General features: G+C 39.9%; 1 protein-coding gene across 4 annotated transcripts in view; it reads left to right on the top strand.

The window, feature by feature from the left end:
* LOC122810216 (kinesin light chain 1-like) overlaps nt 1-19,423 on the top strand; it is a 2,247,025-nt gene that overhangs the window by 858,851 nt on the left and 1,368,751 nt on the right. For all 4 annotated transcript variants that reach the window (XM_044081914.1, XM_044081987.1, XM_044081756.1 and 1 more), the window contains one exon: nt 2,189-2,416. In XM_044081914.1, the coding sequence (XP_043937849.1) occupies nt 2,189-2,416 (228 nt within the window). The remainder of the gene's footprint in view (nt 1-2,188; nt 2,417-19,423) is intronic.

Here is a 19,423-nt window from a genome sequence, read left to right as displayed (position 1 = left end):
GGAGCAGGTACTGGGGATATCCTGATTTATTGATGGGGGCAGAGGGTTAAAGTTTTCACTAAATCTGTCAGCCAACAAGTTTGCTATATATATATATATATATATATGTATATATATATATATATATATATACGGCATTTGTATATGTAGTGTCCTTGACCACCAGTTCTGAACACATCTGGGTGCTTCCTTTGAGGTTGCGGACATATGTGAAGAAGGCTTTATGATTGTCTCTAGTAGATGTGGCCAATTTGGACTTGAAAGTTTGCTTTGGAGGATTTCAGTAGTACTCGTATTTGCTAGTTCAGGCTAAGGAGACATTGCTTGCAATTGGGCACCTGCTCTTTCTTGGTCTTGGACAGCAATTTCTTTCTTTTTGTTATAGAGTTTATTTATTGCAGATGTCCACCAGACAGGTTTACTCTTCCTTGCGGAGGATGACTTACTCCTTTCGGGTATTCCTGATTCCATGCATCTATATAAATGCTCGTATTATACCTGCATCTATATAAATGCCCATATTAACCTGAATGCATTTACACAAATCATATCCACCCCTACCAGGATAGGTCAATCCAACCAAAAAGAAAGTATACTTGACTGGGTACTCATAAATAGTCACCCCCAACTGTACACCTTTGGTACCCTCCTTAATGGCCTAAGCGATCACCTTCTCACATATGTAATTAAGCACAAAACCATTAATTCCCAACAACCCTTACTCAGAAAGGATAGAAACAATAAAAACTTTGACCCTGCCAAATTCCAACAAGAACTAAACTCATGTAATTGGTCTATTCTAAAACACCTCCCCTTAGAGGAAGCAGTAGCATACTTTAACAACAAATTCCTCGAGATCCTTGATTTGCATGCACCTGTTCTTTCAAAGAGAACCAAGGCAAAAACTGCACCATGGCTTTCTATAGAGTCTAAACTCAAAATTACCCTTAGAAACAAAGCATGGGCTTTATGGCGTTCTTCTAAAGACCCTCAAGATCACATTAAATACAGGCAATCCAGGAACGAAACCAAAAAAATCAATTTTACAAGACAAAAAAACAATACTACTGTAGTTTACAGACAGTAAATCAAAATAACCCTCAGATGTTTTGGGCAGGTTTAAATAATCTACTACATCCTGGACAAACTTCAACCCCAATCCCTGCTGCTACTATTGATAAAACCCCTGAAGGTGTTTCTGATAGTTTTAACTAATTCTTTACTGAGACAATTCAAGCCCTAGCTAGCCGACTACCTCCTAGCTCCCCTGGTCCTGAAAGTAGCGCCCCTAGAAACCTAGAACTCTTAACAGTTTAAAAGTGCCAAAAATATACTTATCAACTCTATATTTCCAGATTGTTTGAAAAGCACTCTCTGTCAGAACACAAGAAGATTCTAACATGCTATGCAGGAATTTACAAACAGGAAATATTTTTATACTGACAAGCCTTAAGACAATCAGATAGCACAAAAGCTGTTAGAGCAGTTTTACCAACTTTAAGAACACAACAGGAATAGGGTGGGAGAAACCAGTTTCAACAAAGATCAGAAAACAATACCAGCAAATATATAAATAATTCAGTCAAGCAAAAATTAAGACACTATTATTATTATGTCCTTGTTACATATGGATTTAATTGATACATTTATTTTATTTTTCCATAAACAGTTCCTCTTATCATAAACATCTACCTGTAGGCTATGGTCATGAATTTGTGTTCCATCACGAGTTATGGGGCCAAAGGTTGTATTTTAGTCCTCTCACTTCAGCAGTGTGAGTCTAGAGCTTTACCATTTTAGTATGTTCACATTTGAATTTAGTATGATGTTTAGTGACTGAAATGGCATCAGTGGTACAATGTAGTTCATCAACTTTTGGTCTCAGTGGGATGTGATTCCCACACCTCAAAACTAATTTATCATTCTGATTTGGAGAGAAGTATTGTTTTTTAATGTGAACTGGCTGGTTGTATTCCATAATGAAGTGTATTTCAGGTGGATGCCTACTGCAAGACTCATTCACTGTACTAGACAAAATGCAGTTAGACGTAATGGAGTAAATTAAAATCTTGTTCTGCTTACACTGGTCATTGGTTTCAGGTGGTGGCATTTTCTGGTTAGAGTGCAAGCAAATGGAATATCTGTAGAAACATTTTGGTACCAACTATATATTTCTTTTCCTTTACAGGTTATGGTTGCACTTTCCACCCACCTTGGCTCACTAGAAGCAGAGAAGCAGAAGCTGAGGACACAGGTGAAAAGATTGTGCCAGGAAAATCAATGGTTACGAGATGAACTGGCAAATGCTCACCACAAGCTTCAGCTTAGTGAGCAGACAGTAGCTCAGCTTGAGGAAGAGAAGAAACAGCTGGAGTTTGTGAACCAGCTGAGGAAATACAGCCTGGATGATTCAACGGTATGTCCACAGAATTAAACTAACTGAAATAATATTTGTAAATTGCATGTTGTTTGTAGGGCATTACCAAAAAACAGAGAATCAGTCTTTTTTTAAGTATCCTAGCAAGTTCTCTGTATACAAATACATTCCACGACTTCAGTGCATATCAAAGTAATGGGTACATGAAAGCTGGAGGCTGTAGGTATTGCAACCCCACACGTACAATGTTGTAGCTTTTCTCACGCTTGTATTAGAGCCAGATCCAGTACTAGATGACCTCTGCAGTTGCCTAGGGCCCACTGGCTTGGGGGGCTCCCAAAAAAGATTTATTTATTTGTTAAGAATGAACTCTGCATGTACTACATTTCTTCTTTAAGGATGCATGCAATAGCATTATGTGCTCATCATACTAAAGACTTTCAGACTAAAGGATTTGAGAATTTCCATTCAAGAGAGATGAGCAAGATCTATGGAAACGGTTAGAGGGGTGTGTGTGTGTGTTGTGTGTGTGTGTGTGTGTGTGTGTGTGTGTGTGTGTGTGTGTGTGTGTGTGTGTGTGTGTGTGTGTAAGTGTAATGCCCCAGTTAGGGATGGCAGGTTGGTTAACTTATTCAGGTTCAAACTCTGTACTTTGATTACAAGAGACAAGAACCTGAATCCTCTACACCATCTACCAAACTGTCATCAGCAGGTGCATTTTCAGTGACTGTTGAGTTTAGTTCATTTTCAAAGAATGTTGCGTTCCAGTGCATTTTCAGGGAATGTTGAGTATCTGTGCATTTTCAGAGACTGTTGAATTTCTGTGCATTTTTAAAGAACATTGAGGTTCTGTGCATTTCAAGGAATATTTAGTTTCAAGGGAAAAGAAGCTTACTGTTGCTCATGCTAAGTCTGTTTTCAATGTGTTTGTTTTGTTTAGCAAATGGGCATTAACAGTGTTTGTACTAAAAAATTTTAAAGTAGTTTTAGTAGCATAACAGCATAATTGCCTTTGGTGCAGAAGGCTGTGAGTTCTACTCCCATGCCATATAGATGAAGTGCTGATATTGCATTGCCCTCAAAGGGACAATCCCACAGTTTAAAATTCAGGTCCACACTAAAGTTGAGCAAAAACTCGCCCACTTTACCATGTCACTTGCATTCCCACCCACAGTCTCTTTTTTTCCTGTGTTTCTTTAAATTCCAGTCTTCTTTTTCCTCCCAGTGTCAACTGCTATTTCTTTTTCCGTTCCTGTCGGAATCGGATCTTTGTTCCAGAGACTTCACATGTGATAAGTTTATACTTTATGTAGTAATCACAACAATCATTATAAAAAAATGAGTGCTAATGTAATGAGCACTTGATAAGCATTTAAAAGTGCAAACTGCTCATTACAGTAACATTTTTTTAGAATGTCTGTTCTTCATTGTATCGCCTCTACCTGTGATATCCTTCAGAAACTCCAAGCTATCACTAATCCTGTTTGTAGCAATAATGATCTGCTCCAGTTGTTAGTCCTTTATCCCTCATCATCTCAGGCTTTGCTCAAATCTGTTGCTCTAGCAGGTTGAGAGGCACGACATGGGATTTCAGTTACATATTAAATTTTTGTTATTTACAACGATCGTTCACTGTGGTTCCTTTCTGTAGGAACCACAATGAACGATCGTTCTAAAAGCAAAGATTTAACACTAGAAACAGTTACATAATATATTGTGGTATGATGTCAAGTCCTATATTCTAAATACTGCCCACAGTAACAGCAATGTGTTATATTAACTGTCCCTCGTAAGTCTCAGCTATCAAACTTTTCACAGAGCGTCCAAATTTTTGCCTTGTAGTTTTGGTGTGTTCCTCATAAAACGTGTGCTTTTCTGGCACCTCGGTCATGACTGAATTCAGTAAATGATAGCTATTTCAGTTTCAGACTCGATAGCATTCAGGAAATGCATGTTAACACAAAACGTGTTATTCTAGCCACTTTCTAAGTTTATGTGAGGAGTATTTAAAGCCTGTCCCTATTTTTTGAGCATTAACCTCCATTATTACGGAACAGGCTTTGTCCACATTTCTTGTGCAAACAGGTTCAAATGTAAGCTGTCAATATTTTCTAACAGCAATTGCTGACATCTTCCCCCTTTTCTGAATGATAGTTCATTGTGGTCCCTTTCTGTAGGAACCACAATGAACGATCGTTCTGAAAACAAAAGTGCCATGGGAAAAACCTTTCTTTCTGGGAGATGACTGTGCAGCCCTAATGCACTGTATGTACTATTAAAGAGAACTGAAACGTAGGGAACAGGACAACATACAAATAGAACGCTCACAATTTTGAGTGAAGATGATAAGCTGGTGTATGGAAAAATTCAAGAAACAGCACAGCATTACAAACGTTTGTTCTTGATTAATTGAAAAGTTATAGGTCGAAGAACACCAACATCAATTATTTTTGTCTTACACAATTTATTTAAGGTTTACCCAATATTCAAATTTAAAACATTTATATATGGATTTAAAATATGACATCACAGATGATAAAAATAATTGATTCCCCTGTAAAGGATCAGTATCAATGCATAGACAGGATATATGGCTTCCTATAAGATTTACTTTTCAAATTCATGAAATTGCTTCATAATGCATTCATTGTACAGACAAAAACAGAAGGTTTATTCTTAATACATACTTACAACTATCTTGACAATCTTTCTATCAATACCCATATAAATGTACACAAAATGTAAAATGTTCCTTTTTCTGCATTTCGAGAGAGAGACTCAGATTTCCTTCCAAATAAGCATAAAGTGCACTGGTTTCTCTTTCAGAGTACCTCATTGAAGTACTCATTTCAGTTTGTTAACTGGGTGAGTGAACTAGTCCAAGGACCCCTTTTCACTCATGACTTGGGTCCGAATAGCAGTGACAAAAATACTTTGCAAGCATATAATATCTTGAACAAATGAAACACTGATTTCACATAAAAATTTAGGCAAAGCAACATATTTTGTAAATTGTTTCCTACACTGATTATGTTTCCTATACAAAATAAACCACATATGTATACTGATAAATATATCATATTTCCTGTCCAGCAGTTTAGAAAATATCTTGTTGAATTCCTGTTGTACATTACTGACCTTAAATGATTTTTTCCCTAGGGACTTCCCCCTCTGTCTGCCAACCAGTGAGCTACCCCCTATCTGACTGGAGCCAATTCATTCCTGAGGGGTTCATAGGTGTGTACTAGGCTAATGGCCCTGGGGCCTTTACAAGCCTAGCCCATAGAGGTGCCCTGGCATTGTGTTGCCTGTCATTATTTCCCAGTGCCTCTGTCAAGTAGAGCCAGTGGAGTGATCCCCGGGTGAATTTTCTATTTCCCATCCATTCATCAAGATTTTTCTTGAAGAGGGCTAGTGAGGTGCTCTGCTTGACATGTATGAGAAGTCTATTCCAGAGCATGGGCAGTCTCTGGGTTATGAACCTGTCCCTCCAACATGTTCTGATGATTGTGGTAATGAGGTTGAGGTCTCTGAAGCGTTTGGTGCTTAGGGATTGGGATTTCTTTACATGTAGCATTTCTAACAGAGCTGGCTCTGACATGGCTTTGAAAGTCAAGCAGAGATTGCCTCTTAGTAGACGATATGAGACAGAGAATAGATGGAGTTTTTTGAGTCTGTCCATGTAGGACATGTGTTTAAGGCCTAGGATCCTCTTTGTGAGGTACTTTTGTGGCCTCTCCAGCTGTTGCAGGTATCTAGTGAGGTACATGCCAAATGAGGCATTATACTCTATGATTGGTATAATGAGGGGCGAGGGACTTCCCTTCAGATCCTTTAAGACAACAGCCATTGGTGGATTGGGGGGCATTACCCTACAGACAGACATCTGGGAGTTTGGTGCACTTGCAGACAGATTGGTAATGACAACTATTTACTGTATGAGTACCTACATCACCATAGTGACTGCCAATTATCCTTCATCAGTTTGCATGCATTCCTTCATATAGCTGGCAAGAGTTGCTGTCACCAGCTTGGGCAACCATGCCGTGACATTCCTGCATCAGCCTCCACTCTTTCTGTCCATGCACTTTGGCAGTGATCAAGTCATGAGCGGAACAATGAGCTGGGTGCTGAACACAGACATCAAACACCCAAACCTGGTCACCTAGGCTATACTTAGGGCTTTATCTCCCTCTGCCACTCACACATCATACTGACTGTCCTGATTTGCTAACATTTTATATATACAGCAGTTTCTCCAGTAAAAGCTACCCTTTCTTGGAGACTTTTTTCCACTGTTCCTATACTGTGGTGATAATGAAACAGCATGTCTGCACACTGTTTTTCTACTCTTATAATAACATAACCCTGCTTCACCCACAATTTATTTCAACATTCCATTAGAATGTATAATAAGTCTGCATACAGCCACAGAATCAGGTGAATTAGTTACTAGCCATAACTTTTGAAGTTTTTAGCATTGCTTCTCTGAGGCTGCTAAAATGATAAGACAGTGCTCACCAGTATTAAAGCAGTATCACAGCTCTACTTGACTGAAACTGCTTTGTTCCTATTGTCCAACATACCACTATAGTTCAATGTTTTCATCATTTAATAGTGCAGTCATGAATTGCATATAAAGGCAAATTTTCCAAAGATTTTCAAGGCCAGGTCAACTCTAAAAGACCAGAGTCATACCAGATATTGTATAACTGCATGCAAATAAATAAATAAATAAAACCTCTTTGTCCCAGCAATCCTCTGTGCCATTATTTATTTTTTTAAAACAAAAAACAACTTTATTAAAATTTCATATATGACATAGGCAATCTTACATGTATATAGCTGAAAGTAAACCATGACAGCACAATCTCAGTTGCAAACATTGTACCTTACAAACAGTGCCAATACAAGTAGCTGCAAACATTATACATCACTTTTAATACATCCAGTCATTGTCAGTCAACCACTGCGTAGCTCATTCGAATCCTGCCTTCTTTCAAACCTTGTTCCTCCTCAGCATGTATTGATCCATTTCCCATTTTTTTCCATGTAATCCTATCCTTTTCCAAAGATCCAAGTTCTAGTTGATTTATCTCTGTTACTGTCTTCATTACTTCTAGTCAAGTCAGTTTATACTTTGATTTCCATTTCCAAGTAATTGTTTTTTTGACAGCCATCATAATTCGACTCAGCAAGGCCTTACTAAGTCTAGATAATTCCAATTCTGTAACAAAGCTCAAAGAAATAATTTCCCTGGTTACTCCAATTTCCTCACCCAGCATCTCCAACAGTGCAGACTGCAGGGAATCTTTAAAGTCTGCCAACTCAGTACACTTCCAGAAAATATGTTCCCAGTTATTTCTTTCTTTCCCATTACGCCAACAATATTTGCTGTTTACCTGAGGAAAAATTCTTTGGAGCCTGCTTGGGGTATAAAAATACCAATGTAAATACTTCCAGGCAAATATGCTAAATCTTCTAGATGTTGTTGCATGTTTGGGATTCAGTGCCACTATTTATTAGTCAGAATCAGAAAAAAAACATCCTTGTTTTGAACAATTTGCAAATCTCAGTGTACTATTCTTTAATAGGAATATATTTCCCTGATTAACAAGTTTTCATGTATTATAGAGGGTATTATTTATGCACTCAAATGTCCATGCAATTTATTTTATACTGGTGAGAGTAAGAGTGTTTTTAATGTAGTTTAAAGGAACATATTAGAAACATATAAAAGCAGAGAGCAGACAGTGCAGTAGCTATGCATTTTCAATACTACCATCATACTAATGCTTTATTATTACAAAGTACGACTAAGGAGCAAGTGGAGGGGGGTAAATTTGCTGAGGATAATGTACTTAAAGATAAGTTATTGCATAAAGAAACTATATATATATTTTACAGTGTAACACTTTATTACCAAGAGTTTGAAAAAAAGTGTAATTGTATTTAATTTAATTTGTCTTTTAATTAAAAACTTTTTAATAGTTAACTGACACCCAATCTTCACTATAAATATATATATTATCACCCACCAGAACCAACAAGAGATTAGTATGACAGAGTGGAGAAGACAATAAAGTAGTGCAGTAAGAGGAAGACTGAAATTTTCATGGGGGACCCAGAATAGTCATGGAGGACATGAATCTACCAGGAGCAGGTAAGGAAATTCTCAGTACCAAGGGAGCCAGGGAATGGGAGCTGACTAAGGTCTTGAACTATGAGAATTCCAGGAGGGTCCAGTCTGGCAAACAAAAACACATTTTAGCAGGTGGGCAAGCCCACCCACACCCCCGCTACTTATGTATGAAAGGAGTGTTGCACATGAGACCATTTGTCTATTTGTTTCTTATATTGAGACTATGAAAGGACAACGCATATCAAAACTGGACTATTTCCAGAAGGCTGTCCTCGGCTACTACTTTTTGTTGTGCCCATCACAGTAAACCAGTTCCAGACAGTATTAAGGCTCACTCTGGAAGGGCATTGTCTTATTCAGTGGCATACTGGAAAGGGGGTGAACTCTGCAATCTTTCTAGATATTGCTGTATGGTTCTCTCTACATACTTTTACTAATCATTGCAAACTGGATTTTTTTCTCTAGATCCTGGACTGGCTTTGGTAGGACCACTCTCCAGAGGCTTCTTAGATCCATATCTTTCCTCTTTCCAGGTTGGATATGTTTTGGTAATCAACCCGCATACCTAAAGCTATGACAAACAATGGGAATGATGAACATAGTGCAGTCATACAACTTGCACTTACTTAAAACAGTTGATGTTCAAATTCCTCACTGTTATAGATACACCCACCCTCCTCCCCCTGCTGTTGTTTATAGTTATAGTTGGAAATACTTTGGTGATTACTTGTTTGTTTACTTCAGGATGAGTAAGCTATTACCTTGCCTGGGCAAGAAAGTCTATAGAATTTTCCTGTTTGAGTGCTGATTTTCCCTTAAGGTTGACCAATAAGCATTCAGAATGGAAGTGAAGGAGGTAGCCAGAGCTTTTGGAAGCTGGCCATTTGCTGAGTTTTTCACAAGACATAACCCATACAGCCTAAAGGTTACTGCAGCAGTGGTAATATGGAACATGAGTGTATTTGGGTCCCCATTACTGCAAAGGAAAAAGCCAGCACTGTGCATGCTTTAAATAGTGTAGCACAGCTTTTCAAGGTTATGGATCAACAGATTGCATTTATGGCAATAAAGGCTCCACATAGCCCTCATGTACAGAGAAATATTTCTGAACAGCCACATAATCTGCAACGCACTGTGTATTATTTCCAAGGGGTGTGTGTGTGTGTGTGTGTGTATGTGTGTGTGTGTGTGTGTGTGTGTGTGTGTGTGTGTGTGTGTGTGTGTGTGTGTGTGTGTGTGTGTGTGTGTGTGTGTGTGTGTGTGTGTGTGTGTGTGTGTGTGCGCACATGTATGTGTCTGCTTTTGTGTGTGTGCATTTCTGTGTGCCTCTATATATGTGTATGCATGGCACCCAGGTAGTTCACATGATTCTAACATACCTCATGTCTGACCCATAATATCTGCTTTCAACATGGTGATTTCCCACAGGGTCCTGTATTTGTAAGTTTTGGGCACAAGCTTGGAAGCATGTCAGCACATAAGCAGATGACACATGTAGCTAAACTCAATTGTTTGTTTGTTCATTGCCCTTATGGCCTTGAAGCATCCTCAAGGGGTGTCTGTTCCTGCCCCCCCTTAGTCTTCTACTCCACTTAAGAGGCCTAGAGAGCAGGTTTCATCTGATGAGGAAGCAGATTATTTTGAGGAATCTGTGGTCTTTTCTCCTCGATTCCCTCTCCCTTGGATTATGGTGCAGAGGAAGAGATTTCCTTTTGAGGAGATTTCCTTTTGGGATACTGTTTCCTGTATGATGGAGTTTTTAAAAGGAACCTTGCCTAGGTTTTTGATGCTCAAAGGAAGTATTATGAACTCCTTCAAATGGAGTCTCCCAAGCACTCTGCTCTGCCTCCTGTTCTTACTGTCTTGTTTGATACTTCTTCTGAAGCTTCTAAGGCTCCTGATTCCCAGCCCCCCTGCTCCTAAAAAAACTCTTAAAAAACTGAAAGGTTGAGTAAAAATGTGTATACTGCTACTATGGCCTTCAGGGCTGCCAATTATCAGACCCATATGTCCAGGTATATTTTGTCTCTTCTCTGTCAGGCTTTTCAGGTTATTTTAGATCTTCCTGATTCTAAGGAGAAGGCTAAATTTGGCCCTCTCTTTGTTAGAGTCCTCTTCTCAAGTGGCTCACCATTCCATTAAATAAAGTTATGAGGCAGCTGATGCCTCATCTAGAGCTGCTGCCTTTGGTCCTGTGTTGAGGACGTACTCCTGGCTTCACCTTCAGCCTCTGCCTGATGATATCAAGGCCAAGCTGATAGATGCTCCTCTTGACAATAAAAATTTCTTTGGATCTGCAGCTCCTAGCTTTTTAAATCTCTTCAGAAAAAGGGTAAGGTTATGCAGGAATTGAAACATATTTTTGTTTCCCCGTTCCAAATTTCAGAGAAATTACTCTACCAAGTCTACCTTTGTCTGTAGACAGTCTCATCCTCCTCCCAAGGGTAAAAAGTGTGCTCGAAGGGCTCCTTCTTCTAAGTCTATTCAGACACTTACAGCTCAGAAACCTCTTTTTCCAGACAAGATAAGTTCTTTCTGACTATCTTCTTTTCTCCTTCCTTAGCCAAGTTCTATCTCTTTCACTGTCCCTTCCAGATTGGTTACAGATCACTCAGGATTCTTGGGTTCTTTCCATCATTCGTCAAAGGTATTACATGCTTTGGAAATCCCCATTTTTGGGCATTCCTAAGCCTCCTCAGGAAGAGCTTATCTTGTTTTCTATTTGTTCTTTACATCCTTTTGTCTCAAGGAACCATCCAAGCAGTTTTAACTGCAAAAGGGTAAGAGTTTTTTTTTAAACAAGAAACATCTTTATTAAATTATCATGTATGAATTAGGCAATCACACATTTACATAAATGAAAGCAAACCATATTGACATAATTTTAGTTGAAAACATTATAAATCAGTTATAATCTATCCAGTCATTGTCAGTCAAACATTAAATAACTCATTCAAATCCTGCCTTCTTTTAAAACTCATTCCTCCTCTGCATGTATTATTCCCTCAATTCCCATGTTTTCTATGTAATTTGCTCCTACCCTTTTCTAAAAATCCCATTTCTAGTTCTTTTATCTCTGTTACTATATTTAGTGCTTCTAGTGCAGTTGGTTTAGACATGGATTTCCATTTTCTAGTAATTGCTTTTTTTGGCAGCCACCATAATTAGACTTGGCAAGGCCTTACTTTCTCTGGGCAATTACGATTCTGTATCATAGCTCAAAAAATGTTTTCTTTAGCTACACAATTTTGCTCGCCCAGTATTTCTGAAAGAGTAGTCTGCAGGAAATTTTTAAAGTCTGATAATTCATTAAACTACCAGAAAATATGTTCCCAAGAACCTCTTTCTTCCTCACCACACCTCAAACATTTACTGTCTACCAGAGGAAAAATGATTTGGCGTCTACTTAGGGTACAAAAATACCTATTTAAACACTTAAGCAAAGATCCTAAATCTTCTAGACTTTTTTGCACATTGGGAGGCATACATGTATCCCCCCATTGTTTATTATAGCAATAACCCACACCTGGGTGTGGGTAATGCTGGATTTACCCACGGTTGGCGTGGTTTGGTCCCGAGCCCGAGGACCAAACAAAGCCAACCATGGGTAAATACAGCATTACCCACACCCAGAAGTGGGTTATTGCTATTATACCATGACATTATTTAAGAAAAGAAACTATTACTTTTCTTAAATAATGGCATAGTATAATGCCTGTTTACTGCACTTCCGCAGATGTCTGGCATCTGCGGCAGTTCTGATGTACTGCGCGCCTGCGCAGTACATCAGAGCTGTGGGCAAAAGCAATGGAGAAAGCAAGATCTCCGTTGCTTTTTTTTTTACTGTTTTCGCTCTGTTAAATGGGTTTAACATAGCGAGACAGTTTTAAAATAAGCAACAGAGATGTCCGTTGCTTATTTTAAAACTGTCTCGCTATGTTAAACCCATTTAACATAGCGAAACAGTAAAAAAAGCAACGGAGATCTTGTTTTCTCCGTTGCTTTTTTTTTAAAACCTGTCTCGCTATGTTAAATGGGTTTAGCATAGCGAGACAGCTTTAAAATAAGCAACGGAGATCTCCGTTGCTTATTTTAAAGCTGTCTCACTATGTTAAACCCATTTAACATAGCGAGACAGTGTTTTAAAAGTAGAGTTTTACTAATGGAAAAAAGTCCGGGCGACCGGACCTTTTTCCATTTGTATAACTCGATTTACAATGTGCACGCTGGCCAATTAGCGTGCACGTTTTTGGGGGGGGGGGTCATGGTATAATTCTGAATTGCTTATCCAGTCTCTCTTCTCAATCCTTTCTAACCTCCTCTGAATGATTCTTGTAGTTATCATGCAATATTTTGTATACTGTACTAATTACTCATTTTTTTAACATCAGCTTCTGTTCTAGAGTCTACTACAAACTCTACCAGTGCTGAGACTTCCAAGATGTCTGTACAGTAAATAACAGCTTAATTCTGTCTCTCCCGTTTGGAAAACAGAAACTTAGGAGATAAAGCCAGTGGACCTAGATTTCTGGGTAAATTGCAATAACTGACAAGTAGGTGCACTGCCAAGATGCCAGGAAAAAAAGAAATAAAGGACCTGGAGGAAAATCAGCAACAAAAGTTGAAGAAAAAACACAGACTGGGGAAAGTACTGCATTGTTCAGAAAGAAACAGTACAAGTTCCAGACATGACTTCAAGTAACCAAGAGGAAAGAAATAAAGCAGCTGCTCACATACCTGCTTAAAATAAATGAAACACTGATGGAGTATATCAACATAAACAATAAAAAGCTTGAAAAAATGGAAGGAGCTTTGAACAGATATTCAGATAGGGTGATAGAACAGAAAAACTCAGAGGTTGAAATGAAGAATGGGCTGGCTGAGTATGAGACTGCACAAGAAGAAATGTGTCAAAAATAAACATGTAGGGAAAACCTTAGATTTTCTGCTGTACCAGAAATGCTCTAAGAAACAGACTGTATTAATTTTATGAAAGTACAAATAAGCAACTGGTCTGGTATTCCACAACAAGAATAGTTAATTGAAAGGACACATCATGTGTGTTGCCTGGCTATGAGAAAACAACCTAGACCTTTAATAGTAAAAATGTAATCTTACCAGCAGAAAGAGTTTACTCTAACAAAACTGTGGCAAGAAAACAAAGTATTAAAAGTGGGAGACAGCAAAGGGTTTAGGCAGACAGCGCAGCGCCGGTTAAACAAGGTTAAACTTTTTCTGGCTCCGCCAAGTCTGCTCTTCAAATTTTCCCTTAAGGAAGCTCTACTCTTAGTATAACCAGACTACTCACTATATTATAAGCCTAGCACTTGTTCTCAATACTTCTCTACTAAGTAAGCACTCTCGTACTAAGTAAAGCACTACATCTACTTACCACCCCTGTGAATATCCACTTCCCTTAAAGGTATACCACTCCCTTATACTGTTCTAGCATGTCGAGTGGTAGATTACTGGCGTCATCTCCAGTTCAGCTGGTCAATCTGGGTATCTTGAGACAATGCTACAATTGTCTCATGTACACAGACAACCCTCTCCTCCTCCCAACAAACACAAATACATGTGAGAGATGCAACTATATAGCCAAACTGGAGGCTGAACTCTCTCAACTCAGGGCTGGCATGACCAGACAGGAGGAGATGGCAACCACACACACACAACAATCCCAGTCCCACATAGACCTACCACAACTGCAAACCAAACACATAAAAACACAAAGACATACCTGGAGGCTCTAATAAAAAACTTACCAAAACAACAGAGGCTCCCAAAGCAAACACCCAAAAATCCACCAAATCAAAACAAAACACATGCAACACATACTTCAATAAATCAGTGTGTCAACCAATCACAGCCCTTAAGGCCAAACACCTTGCCTGATACACTAGTAATTGGTGACTCTATAGTCAGACACACTGATGTCCCGCTGACCAGGCTGAACAAGGAGAAGGTGACTGTGAGCTGTCTATTGGGAGCTAGGATCCGCCACATAACACATGCACTCAAGTCACTCCAAAGCAAGTACAAATATGACTCCGTCATTGTCCATGCTGGTGTGAATGATCTGAGACGTACCTCCCTGGACTACATGAAAAGATACATAGAGGAGCTCTCCGATTATGTAGCCCAGGCTGGTATGACCCTGAGCAGCATCTTGCCCTCACCAAGAATGATACCACAATACAAAGACAAGATGATCAGCTTTACCAATTGGCTCAAGTACTGGTGTCATTCTAAGGGGATCCAATGTCTGTCTGCCTGGGATGACATGTTGGACAAGCCATGCTGCTTCGCAAGGGATGGCTTACACCTGTCACCACTGGGCTTCCGGATATTGGCTAAGGCTCTTGCCACCCCCATAGTGCCTTTTTTAGGCAAGGCTCAAAAGACAAACCCACCTCCTTAGAAAACAAAAATGGAAAAAAACTAAGAGTAATGCTGCTCAATGCCAGAAGTCTAAATCTCAAGATGCAGGCACTTCATGAACTCCTCAACATGGAGAACATCGACATCTGTGCAGTAACTGAAACCTGGTTCAAGGCTCCTGAGAGCACCCCAGCGCAACCAGGCTATACCTCGTATCATGCTTTTCGGCCCCAAAACCCGGGCCGAACCACAAAGAGAGGGGGAGTGTCCATATTCATCAAGGACACCCACACCTCCAGGTTAGTAGCAACACATGAAGCATCAGAGACCATACAGGTGCAACTAACCATAGGCAAAACTGCTATACAACTGGTAGCATGTTACAGACCACCCTCCCAATTTCAAGGACTCCACTCTGCCTTCCTGAAGACATTGGAGGATATGAATGTATCACAAAATACCATCATACTGGGAGACTTCAACTACCCAAACATAGATTGGGTACATTATTCTAGCCCTGATACCCTAGCCCAAAGGTTCCTGGAATTTATAAATTCAAATGCACTGGAACAATTAGTCACCTCTCCCACTAGGGGAGATAATATACTAGACCTGATCATCACAAACATGGGGACAAAATGCTCCACACCGGAAGTATACCCCTCACTAGTGAGATCTGACCACAAACTAATCACCCTGGATATACATATCCCACCTCCACCCCAGCACAAAAGACCACAGTGAAAAACTTCTCAAAAGCAGACTTCACTCTTCTTAAGACTGAGATGGTATCCTTTAAGCCCACTGTGCCAGTGGATACCACATCCCACAATGCCGAATCCTTCACAAATGCTTTCTATGGACATCTCCAAGAATGCATGGATCAGGCAATCCCAAACAAATCCAAGTCCCTCTCCACCAAAGGTAAGCATCCTGTCTGGTGGACCTCAGCCTTTAACACATTGTATAACAAAAGAAGGAAGCTACTGCACGTCAGTGCAAAATCCCATGAAGGGAAGACATCTCTGATCAACATTAGCAGAAAACTACATTCTCTCATAAAAACATCCAAGGCCAACTTTGAGCGAAAAATCGCTAAGGACACTAAAGATAACCACAAAGCCTTCTTCAGCTATGCTAGAAACCTGGGCGGAAACCCTCAGATATGCTCAGAGTTGGTTCACAACAATAAAAAATACACTGAACCCACAGATATTGCCAACATTCTGGCTGACAGGTTCAGTGCAAATTTCTCCCCTCCTTCACACCCAAAAGAAGAAATACTTATCCCAGCTGAATGTAATCTCCCTGTCATCTCAGATGTCCAAGTGAGAACCGCCCTAAACAAAGCAAAAAACACAGCATCAATGGGACCTGACGGTATCCCGGGTTGCGTGTTACGTGAACTCCAAGAGGAGCTAAACCCACACATAAAAATGCTATTTAACCTTAGCCTTACTTTGGGATATGTACCTGAACACTGGCGTACAGCAACAGTGTTCCCACTCCACAAGGGGGGTGCCTCTACAGACCCTGGAAACTACCGTCCCATAAGCTTAACCAGCCTGGTCTGCAAAGCTATGGAAAGAATCATTATGGAACTCATAAACAGAGACATAGGGGACCTACAGACACTTGACCCCACCCAGTTCGGCTTTGTAAAGGGCAGATCCTGCCTTTTAAACCTAGTTGACTTTTTCGAAACAGTCACTAGAGCCATTGAGGAGGGCAAAGCAGTCTATACAGCATACCTGGACTTGGCTAAGGTCTTCGACACAATACCCCAGTCAGGCATCATAGATAAGCTCAACAGCTTAAACGTAAACCCTTATGTCACTAGATGGGTTGCAAACTGGCTAAAGGACAGAACCCATAAAGTTAAAATTGCTGGAGCAATGTCAGACTCAAAGCCAGTCACAAGTGGTGTCCCACAGGGATCTGTCCTGGGACCCCTCTTGTTCGGCATTTATTTCTCAGATGTTAAAGCAAACATGGGAGGGCTGTGGCTGACAAAGTTTGCAGATGACTGCAAACTAGGTGCCATAGTCGATACACCAGCAGACACACACATCCTACAAAAAGGCCTCACAGAAACGGACAACTGGTGCCGGAGTCACGGCCTTAAACTAAATGCCAAAAAATGTATAGTCATCCCTTTTGGGAAAAACAAAGTACCCACAAATGATCACATAGACAGCAACCCACTGAGTACAGAAAAAGTAATCAGAGACCTAGGGACCCAAGTCGACAGCGACCTCTCATTTGATACCCACGTTGCCAAAGTGGTTAGGAAAAACATTCTACCTTGCACACCTCATCATGAAGGGATTCACATCCAGATCCAAGGATGTCATTGTACCCCTATATTCCATCAGACCCATGATTGAGTACAATGCCCCATTTGGTATGTACCTCACCCGGCATTTGCAACAGCTGGAGAGACCACAAAAGTACCTCACCAAGAGGATCAAGGGTCTCCAACATATGTCTTATTCTGCCAGACTAAAGAAACTTCAGCTCTATTCAGTAGCATACCACCTGCTCAGAGGTGATCTCTGCCTGACGTACAAGGCCATGTCCAATCAGGATCTGATGGACATGCTCCACCTCAAAAAGTCCAAGTCCATCAGGACCATGAGAGCTAAAGACTTAAACCTCGGCACAAGTATGAATAGGACATGCTGGAGGGATAGATTCATAACCCAGAGGCTTCCCATGCTTTGGAACAAGATTCCAGTTCATATTAGGCAGAGCCCCTCACTGACTCTCTTCAAGAGAAATCTTGATGAGTGGATGGGAGATCGTAAGTTTACCCCAGGGGTCACATCTGTGTCACTGCTAGACAGGTGCACAGTAAACTAATTCTATTATATAAGGGGACCTTCATTGTGTCACTACTAGACAGAGGCACAGTATTCTAAATTTATTCTGTACATTTTTTGTACCATTTCATGGGGTGGCAAAAGCCACATGACTATGGCTAGGCTTACAAATGCCCCAGGGCAGATAGCCTAGTACTATACTATGAAACTATGAAACTATGAAACTAATAAATTAATTGCATTATATAGGTCATGCCCAGAAGTAGGCATAAGATTTAAGAAGCTGTACTCAAATATCCTCAAAATATTGTTACCTGGGGAATAAAATCATTTTTTGATGAAGTACATGCAAGGAAGAAATACAAAAGTTTGTCTAATAAAAGGATATCCTGCTTCTTGTATTTTGGCAATAAAGACCTCAAAGAGCCTGTGACAGTGAATTCTTTCCCAGTGTTTCAATAGTAAATGATTGAGAAAGAGAAAAAAGTACACAAGTTGACTCGAAAAATCAACAGTGCACTCGAGATGAAGCAGAGACGCGGTTTAGGAGGTGGAGATGAACAGGAATAGAACAAAAGAATCTGGAAAAATTGGACTTTCTTGGATATTGTTAAACTTGTAGGAGACTCTAAAGCACAACAACTCAGACAACAGAAAGTAGAAAAGGCTGTCACCAAGATTAGGGAGTCTATTATAAGGAAGATATCACTTACAGAGACTACTTGTCAGAGTTAAAAGCTGGATATAGTCAGGACTGGTATGCTTAATGGTATTCTGTTCTGTTTTTTCCGCAGCTGTCACAGACAGAGAACTGAATGTGAGAAACCATGCCAGTAGACTGGCACAAATGTAATATGCATGTGGTATGTATGCATCCCAACAGTAGGCTTATTTTAGCATTTAAAGTTACGACACATTTATTGGTTATACTGTCATATCAAACTGAGCATTCATTTCTCAGCTGTAATAGGAAAGTATACATGCATTACCCTGGAGGGCAAAACAACAATTCAGTATAACAGAGTAGTCATAGGTTGTGCCTTCATAATCCAGACTTCCCAAATATATAATACTGTTATGTTTTTATCAATATTGCAATGTAATGTCAGAGCTGTAAAGCAGTATATCCACTGGCTTGATGTAAACTGTAATCAGTATAACTGGAACACCCATATGTGCAAAGTAAGCACACATCAAGGATTATTTACTGCTATCTGTAGTATATTGTGCATCTGTTATGAGCTGGCTAGTCTTAACAGTAAACAAAGGTATTTGTTAAGAGTTGATACTGTTTAAATTGAAGGTAATAGAATAGTGTCAAATACTTGTATCAGTGCTTTGTATGTCACATATGAAGTTACTAATGTTCTTTTTTTCTCCTACCCCCAACCCTTTTCTCTTTTTTTTTTTTCATTTTTTTATTTTTCCCCCCACAGCACAGCAGGGTAGGCCTGTCCCACAGGATCCTCCTTCCACCACTCCAATAGCTACAGTACCAGTGCCCAACACATCTGCTGCATGACCAGGTAGCCCCCCCCCCTCTGCTGCCCCTGCACTACTTGGCCCTTCAGGTAGTTCTGCTCCACAGGATATGCCAGTGGTTCCCTCCTGGAGCAGTGGCAGAGGTTGTGAGTTTAACACCTACGATGAACTGCCAGGGTTGGTGCATAGGATTGTGCACTATGTAGTTGGTGCACAGGT

Source organism: Protopterus annectens, chromosome 1.part0 (assembly GCF_019279795.1).
Source record: "Protopterus annectens isolate FY-2018-M chromosome 1.part0, PAN1.0, whole genome shotgun sequence".
NCBI classification, from domain to species: Eukaryota; Metazoa; Chordata; order Ceratodontiformes; family Protopteridae; genus Protopterus; species Protopterus annectens.
Note: the sequence above shows the minus strand (reverse complement) of the source record. Positions and strands in the feature narration are given on the sequence as shown.